At 42.8% G+C, this 20,141-nt stretch overlaps 1 protein-coding gene across 1 annotated transcript in view; it reads left to right on the top strand.

The window, feature by feature from the left end:
• Positions 1 to 20,141, top strand: part of STAT2 (signal transducer and activator of transcription 2) — a 130,772-nt gene that overhangs the window by 84,023 nt on the left and 26,608 nt on the right. The window contains exons 18-20 of the mRNA XM_082244373.1: positions 2,215 to 2,264; positions 4,021 to 4,115; positions 13,839 to 13,978. Of these exons, the coding sequence (XP_082100499.1) occupies positions 2,215 to 2,264; positions 4,021 to 4,115; positions 13,839 to 13,978 (285 nt within the window). The remainder of the gene's footprint in view (positions 1 to 2,214; positions 2,265 to 4,020; positions 4,116 to 13,838; positions 13,979 to 20,141) is intronic.

Genomic DNA, 20,141 nt, shown 5'->3' with positions numbered 1-20,141 from the left:
AGTACATGTTGGCATTTATGGTTCCCTCAATGAACTGTAGCTCCCCAGTGCCAGCAGCACTCATGCAGCCCCAGACCAAGACAGTCCAACCACCATGCTTCACTGTAGGCAAGACACACTTGTCTTTGTACTCCTCACCTGGTTGCCTCCACACACTCTTAACACCATCTGAACCAAATAAGTTTATCTTGGTCTCATCAGACCACAGGACATGGTTCCAGTAATCTATGTCCTTAGTCTGCTTGTCTTCAGCAAACTGTTTGTGGGCTTTCTTCATCATCTTTAGAAGAGGCTTCCTCCTGGGACGACTGCCATTCAGACAAATTTGATGCAGTGGGCAGTGTATGGTTTGAGCCCTGACAGGCTGACCCCCCCCCCCTCGACCCCCCCCCCCCCCTCAACCTCTGCAACAATGCTGGCAGCACTCATACGTCTATTTCCCAAAGACAACCTCTGGATATGACGCTGAGCACGTGCACTCAACTTCTTTGGTCAACCATGGCAAGGACTGTTCTGAGTGGAGCCTGTCCTGTTAAACCGCTGTATGGTCTTGGCCACTGTGCTGCAGCTCAGTTTCAGGGTCTTGGCGAGCTTCTTATAGCCTAGTCCATCTTTATGTAGAGCAACAATTCTTTTTTCAGATCCTGAGAGAGTTCTTTGCAATGAGGTGCCATGTCGAACTTCCAGTAACCAGAATGAGAGAGTAAGAGTGATAACACCAAATTTAACAAACCTGCTCCCCATTGACACCTGAGACCTTCTAACTCTAATGAGTCACATGACACCGGGGAGGGAAAATGGCTAATTGGGCCCAATTTGGACATTTCCACTTAAGGGTGCACTCACTTTTGTTGCCATCGGTTTAGACATAAATGACTGTGTGTTATTTTGAGGGGACAGCAAATTTACACTGTTATACAAGCTGCACACTCACTACCTTACATTGTAGCAAAGTGTCATTTCTCCAGTGTTGTCACATGAAAAGATATAATAAAATATTTACAAAAATATGAGGGGTGTACTCACTTTTGTGAGATACTGTGTATATATAGTTATTACATTTATATTATTATACAGTTTTGGAAATATTTTATTATATCTTTTCATGTGACAACATTGAAGAAATTACACTTTGCTACAATGTAAAGTAGTGAGTATACAGCTTGTAAATTTCCTGTCCTCTCAAAATAACTCAACACACAGCCATTAATGTCTAAACTGCTGGCAACAAAAGTGAGTACACCCCTAAGTGAAAATGTCCAAATTGGGCCCTATTAGCCATTTTCCCTCCCCGGTGTCATGTGACTCGTTAGTGTTACAAGGTCTCAGGTGTAAATGGGGAGCAGGTGTGTTAGATTTGGTGTTCTCGCTCTCACTTCTCTCATACAGGTCACTGGAAGTTCAACATCGCACCCCATGGCAAATAACTCTCTGAGGATCTGAAAAAAAAGAATTGTTGCTCTATATAAAGATGGCCTAGGCTATAAGAAGATTGCCAAGACACTGAAACTTAGTTGCAGCACGGTGGCCAAGACCATACAGCGGTTTAACAGAACAGGTTCCATCCAGAACAGGCCTCGCCATGGCCGACCAAAGAAATTGAGTCCATGTGCTCAGCGTCATATCCAGGGGTTGTCTTTGTGAAATAGACGTATGAGTGCTGCAGAGGTTGAAGGGGTGGGGGGGTTCAGCCTGTCAGTGCTCTGACCATATGCCGCACACTGCATTTAAATGTTGATCTGCATGGCTGTGGTCCCAGGCTAATATAGGAGCCAGGTGAACCTGGGGACCTTATAAGGCTCCTATTACCAAACGTTAATAAACAATAGTTTTGTTGTCTCTCCAGCGGAAACAACTGTTTCTGTGACAGCTGTCAAAGATGGGGTTTTCCTCCTTGTCACTTCCTCTCACTTCCTTGTATCTCCAGAACAGGAAACAAAGAAAATCTTACCAATGGTAACACAGATGGGAGAAACTCATTAGATGTTTTTGGTGGACTCACTTGTTAGTACTCATTAGTACTGTGCTCAGTACAGTACAGTACTGGTCTATTGCCTACAACGTGTTTGCACCTTGTCTCTTTTATACAACCTTGCAATCTATGCTTTTATACAACCTTGTGATCTATGCTATGTCTGTTTTGCTTTTAATACTCATAAGTCATTTTGTTAACTTGATGCAAATATCAATTTCATATATTCTTTCTGCCTAAAGGTACAGTAGGTAAAGAAGGGAATGCTGTGACTTGGACCAAGTTCTCAAAAGTAAGCTTTACACACTGTAAAACTGAAGAATTTTAATTTTTAATAATTACATTTTTTAATGTTTATAAATGTTACAATGAAATACAAGTTAAGCATTTATTGATACAATTGGTAAATTGTATATCTTTTAATTTTAATGTAGAACTATGGTCTCACGTAAAAATGACCAATGTGCCCACACTGTTTTCCCTTAGTCTCCTGCAGAGTTTAAAAAGCGATGTTGATCCTGCCTGTAAAGTCCATCTCATGCAGCTTCCTTTGATGGAATGACAACGCTGATGCACCCTTCCTGAATTCAGAGCAGAGTTGTCCCCGTAATGTAGACTGTTCCTGGGCTACAGTGATCTATTTTGCAGGGAACTTGGCTATCTGCATTGTCCCCGCTGATACACAGGCCAATCAGCAGTGAACCACTTTTAGGCTGGCCATAGATGATACATTTTCTTTTATCCAACAATCAGGTTAAACAAAAGAAAGTCACTCTATTCCACCGTTAGCAAACTCCATTTTGATGGGGGACTCCTTTGCGACCAGCTATTGCGTTTTGATGGTGGGTAGAGTTCTGCTCTGTCAGAATACACTGATCAGTGTTGCCGGCGGCACTGATCTAACGCAAAGAAAACGACAGGCTGGTTGTACTGAAGTTGATAGATTGACTTTAGTACAACCAGCCTGCCCATAGATGGATCCAAATTTGGCGGCTCCCTGCTTCGGCCCGCTTTAGCCCTGCCCCCTACTTTCTAGATTGATTCCCTCTGCTGTGTCTGAGAGGGGGTTTATATTAGGCACAAATGAAGGAGGATTGCCTCACTCAGGAGATGTGAAAGACCTTTATTTTTTGTTTTTAAATATTTTTCTTTACTTTTTTGAGACTTGTGCATGGCTTCACACTGGAGTTGGGACCTTTTTATGATTAGAAGAAAAAAATAAAAATATTGGGACTTTAAATGAGGTGCTTATTAAAAGGACACCTCCATCCCTATTGAGGTTCAAGAAAAATGGGGGAGGGGGAAGGGGAAAAAATATAATGTGTGCAATGAAATATAAGGGGTAAACAAATTGGGTATGGAAATAATAAAAAGGAAAAATAACATATTCATGCAAAGTTGCCATGGTAATAGCAACTAAATATATAAAGTTGCCATGGTAATAGCAACTAAATAAATAGGTAAAAAAGGGGTAATTAATTACATAATTGCCTTAGTAATGGCAGCAGTAAAAAACGTGCATATAAAAATAGGTAAATTCCTGTAAAGCACAAGAGGGGATGTTGGGACTTTGTATGAGGCGATCGATAATAAAAAGTTAAAAATTAAGATAATACATTTTTATTTTTATTTTGAAATATTTGTTAAATATTAACATAAATGGTAGCAATTGCACACACCTGCATAAATATAATAATTGATATATATGCATGGATAAGGACATTTCATGTATGCACAAAAAAATTATTAACAATAACCATACATAATCATGATACATATAATGTAGTAATTGATGATGCCAGCAATTATTTTATGATTTAGATGTACTTTACTTTATGGCACAGTCTTAATTCATTCTAGCAGTTGCAAAAAAAAAAAATTTTTTTATGGTCTGTATTTTACTAAAGATTCATATAACTGTATATTTTTACAGAACCTTACAGTAGGGAATGTCCTAAATAGTATGTGTTATGTTTCGGTATATGTTATATTGTTTGCAGAGAAAAATATGGATTTCTATAGCTAAATCTTTTGTTTATTATTGACAGGAAACCATGCCCAGAGTTTCCTTCACCTTTTGGGTATGGTTTGATGCCATTGTAGCACTTGTCAAATTACATCTTGAGAACATCTGGAACGACGGGTAATTATGCTGTTTTAGTTCAATGTGACATTCTACTTTTCATTACATAACCGAGCATGCTATGGAAAGAGCACTAGGTAATCTCCCAAAGAAAAGAGAGAATTGTAACAACAGTACTACTGGTAAATATAAAATAAGATCACTACTGTAGCATCAAATGCTCATATTTGCCGGTCACCTAAAATCGCAAAAACCTCATTGTAATTTGTGTGCAGAATAAAACATTGTCATCACACAATGAGATCAATGACAGGAGCATCTAGGCCCCTGAAGCTCAACACACAACCTGCTGTCCCTCTTTGTGTGGCCCACAAGATGGTAGGCAGAAGATTGGCAGTGCAAGCCCGTCATGAGGGGGAGGAGCCTAACGGCACGCACGTAGGCTGAAGGGGGAGAAGGCTATCTCCTACATGAAGGAACTAAGGATCCCGACCGCTCCCGACCCCGACCCACCTTCGGCCAGACTCTAGACGCCTAAGCTGCCGGGGATGAGCGCGGGCACTGTGAGCGGTGAACCTCGCTGACCCCCCCCCCCCCCTGCCTGACGTCTCCCTCCATGGTTTGATACCACGCTCCGTGCAGCATCGATACCTGGAGGAGTTCCTCTCGCTCTGCAGCACACTGACGCCGATGCTGGCGAGCCCTGTCTCCTGCACGGCGACGCAGTCGGGCAGCTACAGCGGTGATAGGTGAGGCCTCTATGCTAACTGCTATCGCGGGAAGCCGGATGTGGACAGTGAGAAGCGGGTCCCGAGGGAGCGGACCTCAAGAGAGCTGCCCGGTACACCTGAGTCCTGTGAGCGCTGTGAAGTCTACAGTATAGCTGAAAAGGAGAGAAAGACTCCTCACCATTTTTGCACCGTCTCACCCTATCCAGCATAGTCTATCTGGAGATGCTGATGCCTTGATGCCTGAGGGCTGGGAAGCTGAGGAGACAGGAGAGCAAACAGCCTACAGACGAACAGAAAGTATTTTAAAAGAGGACAGTCTACTAAAACCGTGAGTTACAGAGGAGTAAACCCTCTTTCTATACCATCTCTACTGTCATCCTACTGTTTATTAGAAGGACTTATAAAGACTTCCTAGAGATAATATACAACAAAACAGTATGGTAAAATATAAAGCTAGCACACCTGAGACTGATCTAGCTGCTCCTTGTTTAAACCAGTAACTTCACATTAGTGTCTTTTATTGGATTAGCAGCTGCAACAGTTTCTTCATACCTTAAATCAGCACAAGTTAATACTACATGGTACCTCGGCAGCCGGACCATCATATGCAGGTACATATGTATGTATAGCAATTTAGTAGGTGAAGGAATGAAGGACCTACACAGAGACTCATAAGAAGAACACAGGTGTAAACAAGGACCTCGGAGCTGCATAAAATAATTAACACTTTCTCTGTGAAATAATACCTGGCATTGCCCAAGCATTTTGTATGCCATACAGCATGAGTTTCTTTCTTGCTCTTTTGCTTTTTTTCATTTTTAACATTTAAGGATGAGATCCACCCCAGCTTGTATAAGGACTTGAGTAGGGAGGTGGAAGGCTGGAAGTGCCTCATACTTCTATTCTTTATAGCCGCCTGTTAATACGGAGTCAATATAGAGGTCACTCGGCCTTTCTGTGTCTCCCTCCGGTTTGAATGCAAACAAATTTTATACTGAATATCAATACTGTATACCTAATTTTTTGAGTACCAACATATGGAGTTGTGAGATTTTATAAAGGAACCTCGGAACAACTTTCTACACAATGAGGGGTAAATCCACAAGAGGAGGAGCTATTGCAAAATCACCAAGGGTGACCTCAAGCCCTAACACAATAAGGAAATTTATGACACAAGAAAACTCCTCAGAAAAAACATCTCAGGAAAAACAACAAGGAACAGAGAAGAAGAAAGCGGAGAAAAGTCAAAAAGCTGAAGTAGCTAAATCACCAATCAGTGCAGCAAACTCAGAGTTAAGCCTAAGGACTGAAAATGATGAGGAAGAAGAGGAAGAGCAGGGAGAAACAAAAGAACATGCCCCTACAAAAGGTGATATGCGAGAAATGTTCGCAGGATTGGAAAAATCATTAAAAATCGAATTGGTTAAAATCCAGACCGACCTAGGACGTGTCCAGACGGATCTGGGACACGCCCTGGGACGGGTAGAAGAACTAGAGAAAAAACAAGAGGACCAAACAAAAATAATACAGGGAATGAGAAAAGAAATAAACGAGACCAAGAAAAAAGCCAGAGATCTAGCTTATAAACTAGAGGATCAAGAGAACAGAGCAAGACGAAAAAATTTGAGGATCCGAGGATTAAGGGATACAGCACAGGAAGAAAATTTAGTAGAAAAACTTCAAAAAATCTTAAACCCAGTATTAGGTAGAGGGGAAGAAGATCAATTACTGATTGAAAGAGCCCACCGCATAAGAAAACCGACAGGAGTCCCAGCAGAATCACCTAGAGATGTGATAATCAGGTTTCAAAATTATACAGATAAAGCACAAATATGGGAAAACCTAAAGAAGAATAAATCATTACTAAATGCAGGAAATACAGAAAATGACAAGATACAGATATTTACAGATTTGGCACCGGAAACATTGAGGAGGAGAAGAATTTTAAAGCCTTTGACAGAAGAGATGCAAAAACAAGGAATCAGATATAATTGGGGTTTCCCAGCTAGTTTAATAGGAAAAAGAGATGGACGATCAGCAAAACTCACTTTTCCAGAGGAAACTCAAGAATTTTGCAAAAAACTAGATATACAAGAGCCAAACCTGCCCGGATGGCAAGAAGGTGACAGGGGAGATGAACCAGGAAGAAACTCACAGATGGAAGAACAGCAATGGACATTAGCTAGAAAGAACAAAAGATAAAATATGTGGAAATACTGTCTAAATAATGCAAGCCGGGAGAGAACTTTTTTTTTTTTTTTCTTTCTCTCCTGCCATACGCTGAGGGGTTCTCTCCTACCCTCATATCGATGTGAACTGTGTGGGGGGACTGAGGGAAGGGGGGCCGGGGGGGGGAAGGAGGGAGGGAGGGGAAGGGAGATAAGCTATATAAAGGAAGTAGGATAGCCCCCCCAAAGCCGGAATGTCCTTCCAATTGAGGAAGGAGATAGATCGTGCTAATCCACTAGAGCACCACCCCAAAGGAAATGGGTATCAGGGAGAATGACCCAAAGAAACAACTAAATACCCTAAGATCAAAAGTTGATCAAAAGAATATCAATATGAGACGGAGAGGGACGGAGGTGGGGGGGAGGGGGGGGGGAGGGAGAGAGATGGGAGGAGGGGAAGGGACAGGGAAACTCTCCATTGCCCAAAAGGAAAAGAAATTTTAAAAGTTTGTCAGACCAACAACATGGGTAGTATGCTGTCAGCAGAATTTAAATCGATCCAGCGCCTCCGTGTTCGAGGAGGAGCTGGACCGAGCAGAAAAGATAAAAATGAAAGATGAACAACTAAAAATAATAACATACAATGTAAGAGGATTAAATTCCCATATAAAAAGGTATAAAATATTGGAAGAGTTGAGGAGAGAAGCAGCAAATATAGCTTTTCTGCAGGAAACGCACATTTCTCTCCACTCGAATATAAAACTTTTTTCTAAACACTTTCCTAAATGGTATTACGGGGACTCACCAATAGAGCGTGCAAGAGGAGTAGCAATAGGAATAGCTGGAAATACAGAATTCTCCCTAGAAGAAATGAAAACAGATCCGAATGGCCGATACATTTTTCTTAAGGGACAAATAAGGGGGATGGAGCTGACATTAGCCAATATCTATAACCCAAACAAAAAACCAAGTGAATATCTGGGGAGAATCCTGTATGACCTAGAGAGCTTTAAAAAAGGCTATCTGATAATGGCAGGGGACATAAATTTTTGTATAGACCCAAGCGTCGACAGTACATCGGGTGTAAGGATGCTGGGAGAACAAAAACTAAGGAAAATAAGGGAAAAGTTACACCAGAATCAATTAGTAGATGCATGGAGGGTTCAACATCCAAAAAAAAGAGATTATACTTACTATTCCTCAATACACTCGATGTACTCAAGACTGGACTATTTTTTTATTGACCATCGCCTATTGGAATTTATAGAAACTACAGAAATAGGTACAACCACATTGTCAGACCACGCTCCCCTAACCTTAACAATTAAGACACCGATCCACCACAAAAGTATGGGAACATGGAGGTTAAACGAAGAACTAATTCTAGAGGAAGAAATAGGAAATAGACTAGAAAAAGAACTAGAGTTATATTTTCAAAAGAATGACACACCAGAAATATCATCCGCTACACTCTGGGAAGCACATAAAGCGTATATCCGAGGAATATTAATATCCAGTGCATCAAGAAAAAAGAAAGAGAGGTCCAATCAAATCAATTCACTCATAAGAGAAATATACGATCTAGAACAAAAACATAAAAAAGAATTTAAAAAAGAAATAGAGAAAAACCTTATAATTAAAAGAGATGAATTAAAAGATCTATTGGAAGAAGAATCTAGAAATCATTTCAATAAGATAGCTAGATACAGATACAAATTTGGAAATAAACCAGGAAAATCCCTAGCAAGATTACTGATGAAGAAAAAATCAAAAAATTACATAGAAAAAATTAAAAACAGTGAAAACGAAACAGTTAATCCAACCACAGGAATAGCTAAAGCGTTTCATGCCTTTTATAGTGCTTTATACAACGTCCGGAAGGAAGAAACCTCAAAAATAAGACAGGAAAGAATAATAAATATCCAAAAATATATTAAGGAAGCAAACCTGCCCAAAATCCCAGAAGATAAATTGGAACTTCTTGAAGCTCCAATTACTGAAAATGAAATAAGAGAAGCATTAAAAACCACTCAAAATGGAAGGAGTCCGGGTCCGGATGGATACACAATAAAGTACTATAAAAGATTTAAAGAAATATTAATACCAAAAATGCAAGAATACCTGAATAAAATAGGGAAGGAAGATCTAAGAGAAGAATCTCTAATGGCATATATAACGGTCATACCGAAAGAAGGGAAAGATCAAACCCTTTGTTCTAGTTATAGGCCAATTGCGTTGTTAAACGCAGACACAAAATTATTTGCGAAAATCTTGGCAACGAGATTAAAAGATTTACTAAAAACGTGGATCCATCCGGACCAGACCGGATTCGTTCCAGGTAGAGAAGGGAAGGATAATGTGATACGCACCCTGCTTCTTCTACAAAAAACAAAAAAACATGAGGTCCCCTCCATCCTATTATCAATTGATGCCGAAAAGGCTTTTGATAGGGTGGACTGGGACTTCATGAAAGAAACCATAAAAAATTTAGGGATTGGGTTAAGAATGAGGCAATGGATAGAGGCATTATATAACAACCCCACGGCAAAAATCAAAATAAACGGAAGTCTATCAGAGAAATTTGAAATGAGTAATGGGACGAGACAGGGATGTCCCCTGTCACCCCTATTGTTCGTATTAACCCTGGAACCATTATTGGCAAAAATTAGACAAAATGTAGACATAAAAGGAGTGACGGTAAACCAAGATGAACACAAAGTCGCAGCATACGCTGACGACTTATTATTCATCGTCACAAATCCAAGGATTACTCTCCCAAACATTCAAAAGGAGTTAAAAGATTATGGAAAGTTGTCAAACTTTAAAAAAATCCAATAAAATCAGAGATTTTGAATATAGGGTTAAATACTCAGGAAGAACAAATAATAAAAACATACTTCCCATATATGTGGACAAAAGAAAAATTAAAATACTTAGGGATATATTTAACACCTCAAACTGAAAAATTATACCAAGCTAACTATATACCGTTATTGAACGAAATAAAAACAGAAATAAGAAAGAAATCAAATGGTCAAATCTCATGGATCGGAAGAAACAATGTTGTTAAGATGTTTATCTTGCCAAAAATCTTATACACCTTCTCTCTGTTGCCAATAAACATCCCCGCAACTTTTTTTAGGGTAATTAGAACCTTACTGACAAAGTATATATGGCAGTGGAAAAAACCCAGAGTACAGTACAAGATCCTTACAAGAAGCAAAACACAAGGAGGATTAGCAACTCCAGATATAGAAAGGTATTATAAGGCGGTAATTATTACACGAATGGTGGATTGGACAAAAACAGAAAGGAGGGAAAAAAGATGGGTAGAGATAGAATGTGCACAAAATAATAATCACCTACACAAAACAATATGGATCCCACCAAAATATAGGGAAACACAGGGAGTACATGAACTGACAAAGGTAGTTTATAAAATATGGGATGGGATAAACAAACAACTGAAATGGGAATACAATTCACCAATGATAGCATTAAATGGCACTAAATACTTCCCACCCGGGGAAGAAGAACAGGGTGGAAATTGGATAGGGAACACTCAATTAAAAGATATCTTACACAAAGGTCACATAAAAACACTTCAGAAATTAAAACAAGAAAATAATAATATAAAAATAGACGATTGGAGATATCTCCAGCTGAAACATTTTGTCAGCTCATTACCACAGCCGATTAGGTCTGAAAAAAATCTTAATAACATCGAGAAACTGAGTTACTCTCCCATGCAAAGGCACGGAGTTTCTCAGATTTACAAAATGCTGACGGAATGGCACAGTCTGGAAAAACCTCCATATATAGCAAAATGGGAGAAAGAAATAGGGACACATTTGCAAGGACAGGAACTTGGGACTGTACTAGGGATGGTTGGATCCACAGCCATAGACGTAAGTACTACAGAACTAAACTATAAATGTCTATTTAGGTGGTATATCACTCCAGAAGTGATAAATAAATACCAACCAGGCAAGACAGACAAATGCTGGCGGGATTGTGGCAACATAGGTACAATGTATCATTTATTTTGGGATTGTCCCAAGATAAAAGATTTCTGGCTAGAGGTTAGACAACTGATTGAAGAAATCACCGAAATAAAAGTGCCGGACGATCCATGGGCCTGCCTATTTCATAAAACAACAATACCTTTAAAAAAATATAATATGACTCTGGTCCCAATCATGCTGAATATAGCAAAAGGAACCATACCAAAAAAGTGGAGAGAAAAGGAGAGCCCGAAAATAAAGGAATGGTGTAAAAAGATAAATAACAATTTTAATATGGAATATGTATGTAATACACAAGAGGAGATCCCAAGAAATATGAAAAGAAAATGGGGGAATTGGATAGAATTTAAAAAATCAACTAAATATATTGAATTAAATAGTTAAGCATATCTACCATGGGGAGGCACTGTAGAATGGAAACTGCTGGCAAGAAGGGGAGGAATCCTGGGAGGGGGGGGAGGGTGGAAAAGGGAAATATGTATGATATTTAATATATGAATTACTGTATTTCTTTTTTTTCGCATAACTTTATTATGTAATTTGTGAATCTAAATCAAAATTGGTGGAATACTGTTGTATATTGAAATTTTATATGCAAATAAAAACAAAGTAAAAAAAAAAAAAAAAAGAAGATTGGCAGTGGGGTGCTTGAACGCCCGGATAGCAGGGTAGGTGAGGTTGGGAAAGTATGGTTAAATTTCACTGGCAGTGACCACCAATTTGCAGAGGGGGAGGTGGAGGGGCTTAATAGTTCTGACACTAGTGGTGCGGCTATTTGCAGCCACTGACACCAATGTTGGGAGTTGTTGTTGTACTCACTGACACTATTGTTGAGGGTCATTAATGTGGCCACTGACACAATGTTTAGGTTTATTATTGCATCCACTGACACCAATGTTGAGTGTTTTTATTGCAGCCACTGATGTCAGTGCTGGAGGTTATTTTACATCCACTGACTCTAATGATGGAATGTATTATTACGGGGTTTATTATTGCACTCACAGACACCAATGCTATGGGTTAATTTACTGCCTCTGCCATGAATGCTGGAGGTTAATATACCTCAAGGTCTCTAGACTGAAATTTCAGGGCCCATTAATTTTGAAAAGGTTGCCTAACTTTAAACAATAGGTTGCCTAACTTTACACAATGCACGCAAATGCACTGCCCCTCAGGCCCTAGTATTTTAGTGTTTTTCCTGTCTACATGCTAACTTAGACCAAAGCTTTAACAGTATTAAGAGAAGTGTTTCTGGACTGGAGTTTCCTGACCTGTGACAATAGTGAAGCCTAGGAATGCCTCGCCTATCTCTGAGCTTAGGCAGCCAATGGATGAAACCATTTTTTTCCTTCCACCTTTAAGAATATTGCACATTTCCCCCATCAACTCAGTCAGTGTTAATTGGGGCATTCCTCCTACAGCGCTATTTTATTCTGCCGGGGGGGGGGGGGGGTGTGCAGTGAGCCTTCACGGCTGGCAGAATACAGTGATAATTGCAAGCGGCTATGGCTGCTGGCAGTAATCTCATGTAGAAAAATCCCACAGGTTGGTTGAACACAAGTCCATCGATGGATCGGCTTGGGTACAATCAGCCTGCCCATACATGCATCGAAATGTGGTCGGTCCCAGCTTAATCTGGCTAACGTTAAATCCATGTATGGCCAGCTTTAGTCCTGATTAGGGATGCACCGAATATTCGGCGGCCGAACATTATTCGGCCGAAAATAGAAAAAATAGCACTTTCGGTGTTCGGCCGAATAAGTCAAAAGGCCGAATAATTTTGTGCCGAACAATAGGGCTGAACGATAGTCGATAGGATATCGACTATCGTTCTGTGGCCGTAGGCGATATTCATATCGCCGAGGTCACGATATTTACAGGGGGAAGGGACTCGGAGGAGGACAGGAGGACTCACAGACTTCCGTGTTAGGCAGGGGAAGCCGGGACACTTCAGCGGTGAGCATACATACATTACTCACTCGTGCACTGCAGCCCGCCCCACACATTCAGTGAGTCTTACTCTCCTCCCTAGTTTTTTCAATGGCACATTCAGGAAGCCAATCACGCCGTGATTAGCTGCACAGCGAACCAATCACGCGTGCCTGCACACCTAATTGATTCCGCTGTGCCGCTACTCACGGCGTGATTGGCTTCCTGAATGTGCCATTGAAAAAACTAGGGAGGAGAGTAAGACTCACTGAATGTGTGGGGCGGGCTGCAGTGCACGAGTGAGTAATGTATGTATGCGGCTGTGCTCCTTTCCAGGCTCCTACTAGTCCACCTCCAGCCTCCTACTACCACCACTATGAGAGACTGCCTGTCACTGTATAATCTGATCGAGTCCACACTGACACTGACTGACTGTCACTGAGTAATTGATGTTACCATATTAACCCTGACCTGCCCAGTGCCCTGTATATGCAATTAAAATTTACAAGGCTGCCTGCATGCTTCCTGATTTCCATTCCCAGCATCCTTCCCAATCCCTACAGTGTCACTAACATTAACCCTATGGTACAAGGCTGCAGTGTGCACTGAATCCCATTCCCTACAGTAACATTTAGGGAGAGAGACATGAGAGGACAAGAGAGAGAGAGAGAGAGAGAGAGAGATGAGAGGACAAGAGAGAGAGAGACATGAGAGGACAAGAGAGAGGACAAAAAATTGGCAAAATAAATGGAAAAAATGCGAAAACCGCGTTCGGTATTCGGCCTTTGGCCAAACATTTCATTATTATTCGGCTTCGGCCAAGAATTTCATTTCGGTGCATCCCTAGTCCTGATGTCTTGTTTATGACCAAAAATTTTGATGTCTCACATGCTCAAATAACATTATTCTGGTGTTTGTTCTTTATCACAGCCATGTAATGGGATTTGTGAGCCGCAGCGTGGAGGAATCTCTTTTGAAGACCATGCAACAGGGAACTTTCCTGCTCCGCTTTAGTGAGAGCATTCGCGATGGTGGCATCACATGTTCCTGGGTGGACCACCAGTATGATGGTATGACACACCGATAAAGCAATGCAGCAGTCAGATCGTCTACGGACATCTAAATAGGTCAAATCAAATTTTAATTCAGTCAATAAAAGGGCTTTTAAAAGGTTTTAGATATGCTCCATCTTGTTAAAATTCTGTAGATTACAAACATGCAATGCAGCTATAGTCCCTGGATGGGAGGACAGCCCCCCTAGGAATATTGAGTCAACTTAAACATGGAAAGTCAAGGTGCACGTAAGGGTAACTTAGATCCAGTACTGTATTATTAAGCCTGATCTTTCTTGCTTCCCCCACCTGTGAGTAGATTCATTGCCTTCAAAGCTTCTGGTCATCCTGGCCATCACTTTAAAAATAACCCTGCATGCCTAATGATGATTTGTTTGGAGCCTAAATCCTGCTTGATGAACTTACTAGAGAAATTTGACTGGGAGAATCACACCAGAGAGGCAATTGTTAGGGCCCTATTTATGGCTTGTAAATTAATAATGACACATTGGAAGTCGAAGAGCCCCCCCCCCCCCCCCCCACAGGTAAGGAGTGGATTAATGCTGTAGGTATCAATTCTGGGTAGGAAAAGGGACCTACCAAAGGAATGGGTGGGGGCTCGAGGCGTCCGGGCAACCATCCAGAAAAAAATGAGACAGATCCAGAATGGGCGAAAGAGGAGGAAGGAAAAGAGAAAAGGGAAAGAGCTAAAAAAAGGGGTGAGGAGGAGAGGGGGGGGGACAAAGGAAGAAAAAACAAGGGGGGAAAAATAGTAATAAGGGGGGAGAGAAGAAAAGATCAGGACAAAAAGATAGAGTGAAAGAGAGGGCTGGTGGGATTTTAAGGGTACCGTAGAAAAAGCAATGGCAAAAATGGTAAAATCGAGTATTTTTATTTTAACATATTTAAACCAGATAGGGGGAACATGTATAACACATCGTAAGATACATACAGTCCATTACAGAGGTACAAAAAATAGGCAATGATAGATATATATATATAGCTAATCCGATGTGCAAGACCTCGGAAATTAACCCAACATGTTTCGCAGCCTAGTTGGGGCTGCTTCTTCAGGGGTCTGTATCATGCTATATAATTAGAAGCGTTTAATGACCTATATAATGAAATAACAAATAATGAGACAAGCATGAGAATTATACAAGATAAAAACGTAATGGTTAAACATGCAAATACGGCCCTTATGTATACCATGCACAGTGCTTCACCACAGACGGTCATCCGACAGCACACCAGGGAGAGGGAGAGTCCGGAATCCCCACAATACGTCTTACCCACGGATGTGGAGGAGAGATAAGACCGGGACAACTATATAGCGTATAATGCATGAACCGGAGGAGGTATCCATGTGATACCAAACGGGTTCAAGAAGTAAGAGGAAAAGCCGCAGAAAGTTCCCAAGATGGTATCCAGAAAGTGTGTGAATGAGAAATATAATGACAATCATTTACCTTGAATGGTACTTAGTTTTATGAGACCCAATAGCGGGACTACATAAACTGGAACCCAAAGGTCCCTATCTCTAGAGAGGGAAAATATAGAATATATTTAGAGACCTAAATAATCACAAAAAATGATTAGCTTCAAGAAAGCAAAGGGGAAAAGGACTGGAAAGGAGAAAAACATAGGAGGCAAGGGGGGAAGAAAGAAAGAAAGAAGGGGGGAAGGAGGGGGAGGAGAAAGAGAATGGGGAGGAAATCAAGAAAAGAAGGGGGATAGACAGAGAATGGGGGAAAGAAGAAGAAGGGCGACTACCTCGAGGAGATACAAATAAGAGTGTTGAGAGGCCAATGGTAAAAAACGGTTAGGCATCTGTAGAATATAGTCAGCAATGTCTGGTAGTAATGCCGATTCTCGGGCAAGCCATGGAAAACTCCATAGGGTGTCCAGGCAAATATACCCCGGTGGAGAGAACACCTAATAAAGAAACAAAAAGGAAATGGAGATTTCTCTATCGCTCATTGACAGACGTAGTCTTCTTGATTCTCAAGAGCTGGGTTATGTTGTCTCCGCAGGAGTAGGACTAGGCAGAAAGACAAAACGTTCTGGCTCCACCTTAGGGGCAGTCCCTGAGGGTATATCCTCCCTCTCTCTGCTACAGGGAATCAGTTTTTTTCTGTCTAGTCAGGAGTAAGGACCTAAGTTCCTTGCTGGGATCTTTTGGTCCTGGCAAGACTTTTTTTCTTTAAGAAAAAGACATTTTTTAGGTAGTTTTCTCCAGTGTTTTTTCCTGAGAGATCTTCAAGCAAAAATGCCGGACTGGGCGACACTTGTGGTCACCCCAGCCGGCCTACGAGCGCGCGCAGACCATGGCATTGCGCTTGGTCGGCCGCGACATATTCAAGTAAGTATGCGGGGCCGGGCGACGGGCTGGATGTTGAGATCCAGTGGTCACCCCGGTTTCTGCCTACGAGCGCGTGCAGACCAGAGCTCCGCGCTGGGTCGGCCGCGACGGAGTCCCAGTGGAGGGACTGACCTTGCGAGTTAAAAGTCTCGCTTGGACGCCAGGTACCAGAGAGTCGAGGCGTCCGGAGTGGTCCACAAACCCCCACCCCGGTGGAGAGGGTATTGTGAAGAGAGGGTGCCTGTCGGTTCGGTATGGTGAGTAAACGTTCCCTTTTTTCCTCGTTATGAGGCAGTATGTATTATGGGCCCCTCCATATATGGTCAGTATATATCTGATACTTACAAGTCCCCCTTGTAATACAGCATGTGTTTGTGGGAAGTGGACTTGGTTTAAGAGCTAACACTCTACCCAGCAGACTGTAACATTACAGCAGACATAGGAGGTATAATCCTACCTTATGTGTAGTGTATCTCCTGTAGATCCATATATCGCCTCTTAGCAGAGATGCAGGTGGATGTGCTGGGAAAACGATTTCGGCGGTCCGCCGCCATTTTGCCGTAGACCGAATGCATGTATGTCCTCAGGTCACGCCGGCCGCCATGTTTTTGGAGTCTTATGTCTCTTCTATGGGGGCGGCCATGTTTTGTGAGCCCAGCTACCTCGTGGAGAGCTGGGAACGCCGGAAGGCGTACACAGGGGGCGGAGCCACGTCCTTCTACCCGGGAAAAAGCAAACAGCTCCTTCCAGTCTGTGTAAGACAGACGCTGACTGCAGTTGGTTGGAAACTGCACTGCATCAGTTGGTGAGCCTTGGGGGTCCCTCTCTCTCTCTGTGGGATCGAGAAGCAGGTACTCTGAGGGGCGCTATTGCGCTAGGGGGAGACACACAAAAAAAAAAGAAAAAGTTTTTTGTTTTGCTGGCAAAGGTGTCCTGAATTAACATGGACCCTGCCACTCATGTATCTCCTCCGGATCCCCTCGAGGGGTCTGTGGGATCCTCCAGCACCCCATTGACAATTGAATCATTGTCAGCTATTATGGAAACTTTTGTGTCCCGGGTGGAAGTGGCTTGTCAGGGACAGGGCGCAAGAAAGCGACCCCCGCCTAACCCCATATTATCTGAAACCTCGGATTCAGACTCTGAGCCCATTTCTGCAGTTGCAGGTACTTCATCTGGGATTGGTGTCTCGGGTCCTGTCTCTTCAGACAGTGAGGAGGATGTTTCGGCATCCGCCATAGCCCGAGAGGAAGCGTTGGTAAACGCACTCATTGTATCTGTTCAAGAGACCTTAAGATTACAGGGTATTCCATCGGAAATAGCTGAAACTGAAATCCCTTTTGGGACTAAAAAACGCATCAAAGTGGCGAAGGTTTTTCCATTGCCCAAATGTTTTGGCAATCCAATCGTAGAAGAATGGCGTCTGCCAAAACGCACTTTTACTATTTCTAAACGCATTGACAGGCGTTATCCGTTTGAGGAAACCCTTATTAAGAAATGGACAGAACCACCTGTGGTGGATTCACCAATTGCTAGATTGAATAAAGCCACAGTTATTCCTTTAGAAGACGCTCCGTCTTTTAAAGATCCAGTGGATCGCAAGATAGAAGCTATGTCTCGCACCATGTTTTCCTTGATTGGATCAGCTTTCAGACCTATAATAGCTATTGGTCTGGTTTCGCAGGCTGTAACTGAATGGACCAAGTGGTTACGCCGGGACTTAGAAGAGGTCCCTCAGGCGGTATCAGAGTTGTTGGAACAAATGATACAGGGGTTACAGTTTGTGTGTGATGCGGCGTTAGACGCCACTCCATTATTGGCGCGAGCATCAGTCTCAGCAGTGGTTCTCAGGCGTACACTGTGGCTAAAAGGTTGGTTAGCCGACCAAGGTTCCAAAAAAGCATTGGCTAATATCCCCTTTTCAGGAGAGCGTCTATTTGGAGCCAACTTAGATGAGATCATTAAAGATCTCACGGGTGGAAAGAGCACCTTTTTACCGCAAAATTTTAAAGGTAGAGGAACTCGTCAAAGACGAGGGCCTTCTTTTTCTGCTCACAAGAGGTTTTTTCGTCCCGCGGGTGAAAAAACTAAGTCCTCCAAAGCTCCTGCAGGAGGCGTCAGGGGTCGTTGGTCGGGCAAGCAAAAGCCCGCCCCCTCCAGACCTGAAGATAAACCATCCAAAGCCTGAAGGTGCGCCCCCACCCATAACTGGGGTGGGGGGACGTCTTCGCCGGTTCCCGGATCCATGGCTTTCCAGAATCCCGGACAAATGGGTTTGCGAAGTCATAAGGTCAGGGTACAAGATCGAGTTTCGATCTCTCCCACCGGCGCGATTCTTCCCTTCCAATATCCGACTATCCTCAGATCGTTTAGAAGATCTGCGGAGAGCAGTCACAGATTTACTACAACAAGGAGTGGTAGTCCACGTTCCTTGGACAGAACGGTTTCAAGGGTTTTATTCAAACCTATTTACAATACCCAGGAAAGAGGGCAAAGTGCGTCCAATTCTGGACTTAAGAGCACTCAATTCTTATGTCAACATAAGAAGATTCAGAATGGAGTCCATTCGCACAGTAGCAGCCTTCCTGCATCCAGGGGATGTCCTAGCGTCCATAGACATCAAGGACGCCTATCTTCACATTCCCATTTTCACAGGACATCAGCGGTTTCTACGCTTTTCCGTAGAAGAGAACCACTATCAGTTTGTGGCGTTACCTTTCGGTCTCGCCACGGCTCCGCGGGTCTTCACAAAGGTGTTGGCCCCAATGTTGGCACTTCTGCGCCAAAGAGGCATATCGATCCTTGGTTACCTAGACGATCTTCTGCTTCATGCAGAGTCTCCTCAGACCTTGCTACAAAACATAGAAATTACTATGATTTCTTTACAGGAATTCGGGTGGCTGGTGAACCAGCAAAAGTCATTTCTGGTTCCCACCCAGAGGCTCGAATATCTGGGTCTAATTCTAGACACAGTCAGGACAAGAGTTTTTCTTCCGGTAGGGAAACTCCGAAAGATTCAATCAGCAGTCCAGTTGTTACTGTCCAACAGCTGGTCTTCCCTTCGGACTTGCATGAGGGTTCTGGGGTTGATGGTGGCTTCGTTCGAAGCAGTCCCATTTGCCCAGTCCCATACCCGAATTCTTCAGCAAGAGATTCTTCTCAGATGGAATCGGAATCCGGAATCCCTGGACAATCAGATCCGATTGAGCAAACAGACCAGAGAGTCTCTGGTCTGGTGGCTTCGGTCTCCGATGCTCAGCCAGGGAAAGTCATTTCTGCCAATATATTGGACGATAGTGACCACGGATGCCAGTCTATCCGGATGGGGAGGAATTCTCGGTCAGTTATCTGTCCAGGGACTTTGGTCCCCGGAAGAATCCAGGTTACCGATAAATGTATTGGAACTGAGAGCGATCAGACTTTGTCTGATTCACTGGACCGAGCAGCTCCAGGGCAGCTCGGTTCGGATCCAGTCGGACAATGCCACGGCCGTGGCTTATGTCAATCACCAGGGGGGCACCAAGAGTGTCCGAGCGGCCAAAGAAGTGGCTTGCATTCTTCGCTGGGCGGAACGATTTGTTCCAGCAATCTCTGCGGTGTTCATTCCGGGGGTGGAGAATTGGCAGGCAGATTATCTCAGCCGTCAGACCCTGGATCAGGGGGAATGGTCCCTCCATCCAGACGTTTTCCACCAGTTGTGCCTACGGTGGGGCACCCCGGATGTGGATCTGTTGGCATCACGATTCAACAGGAAAGTTCAGAGATTCGTGGCTCGCTCCCGCGATCCTCTAGCAGAAACCGCAGACGCACTGATCGCCC

Source organism: Pelophylax lessonae (assembly GCF_965119305.1).
Source record: "Pelophylax lessonae genome assembly, chromosome: 2".
In the NCBI taxonomy this organism is placed as follows: Eukaryota; Metazoa; Chordata; class Amphibia; order Anura; family Ranidae; genus Pelophylax; species Pelophylax lessonae.
This window is presented reverse-complemented; position numbering and strand designations above follow the sequence as displayed.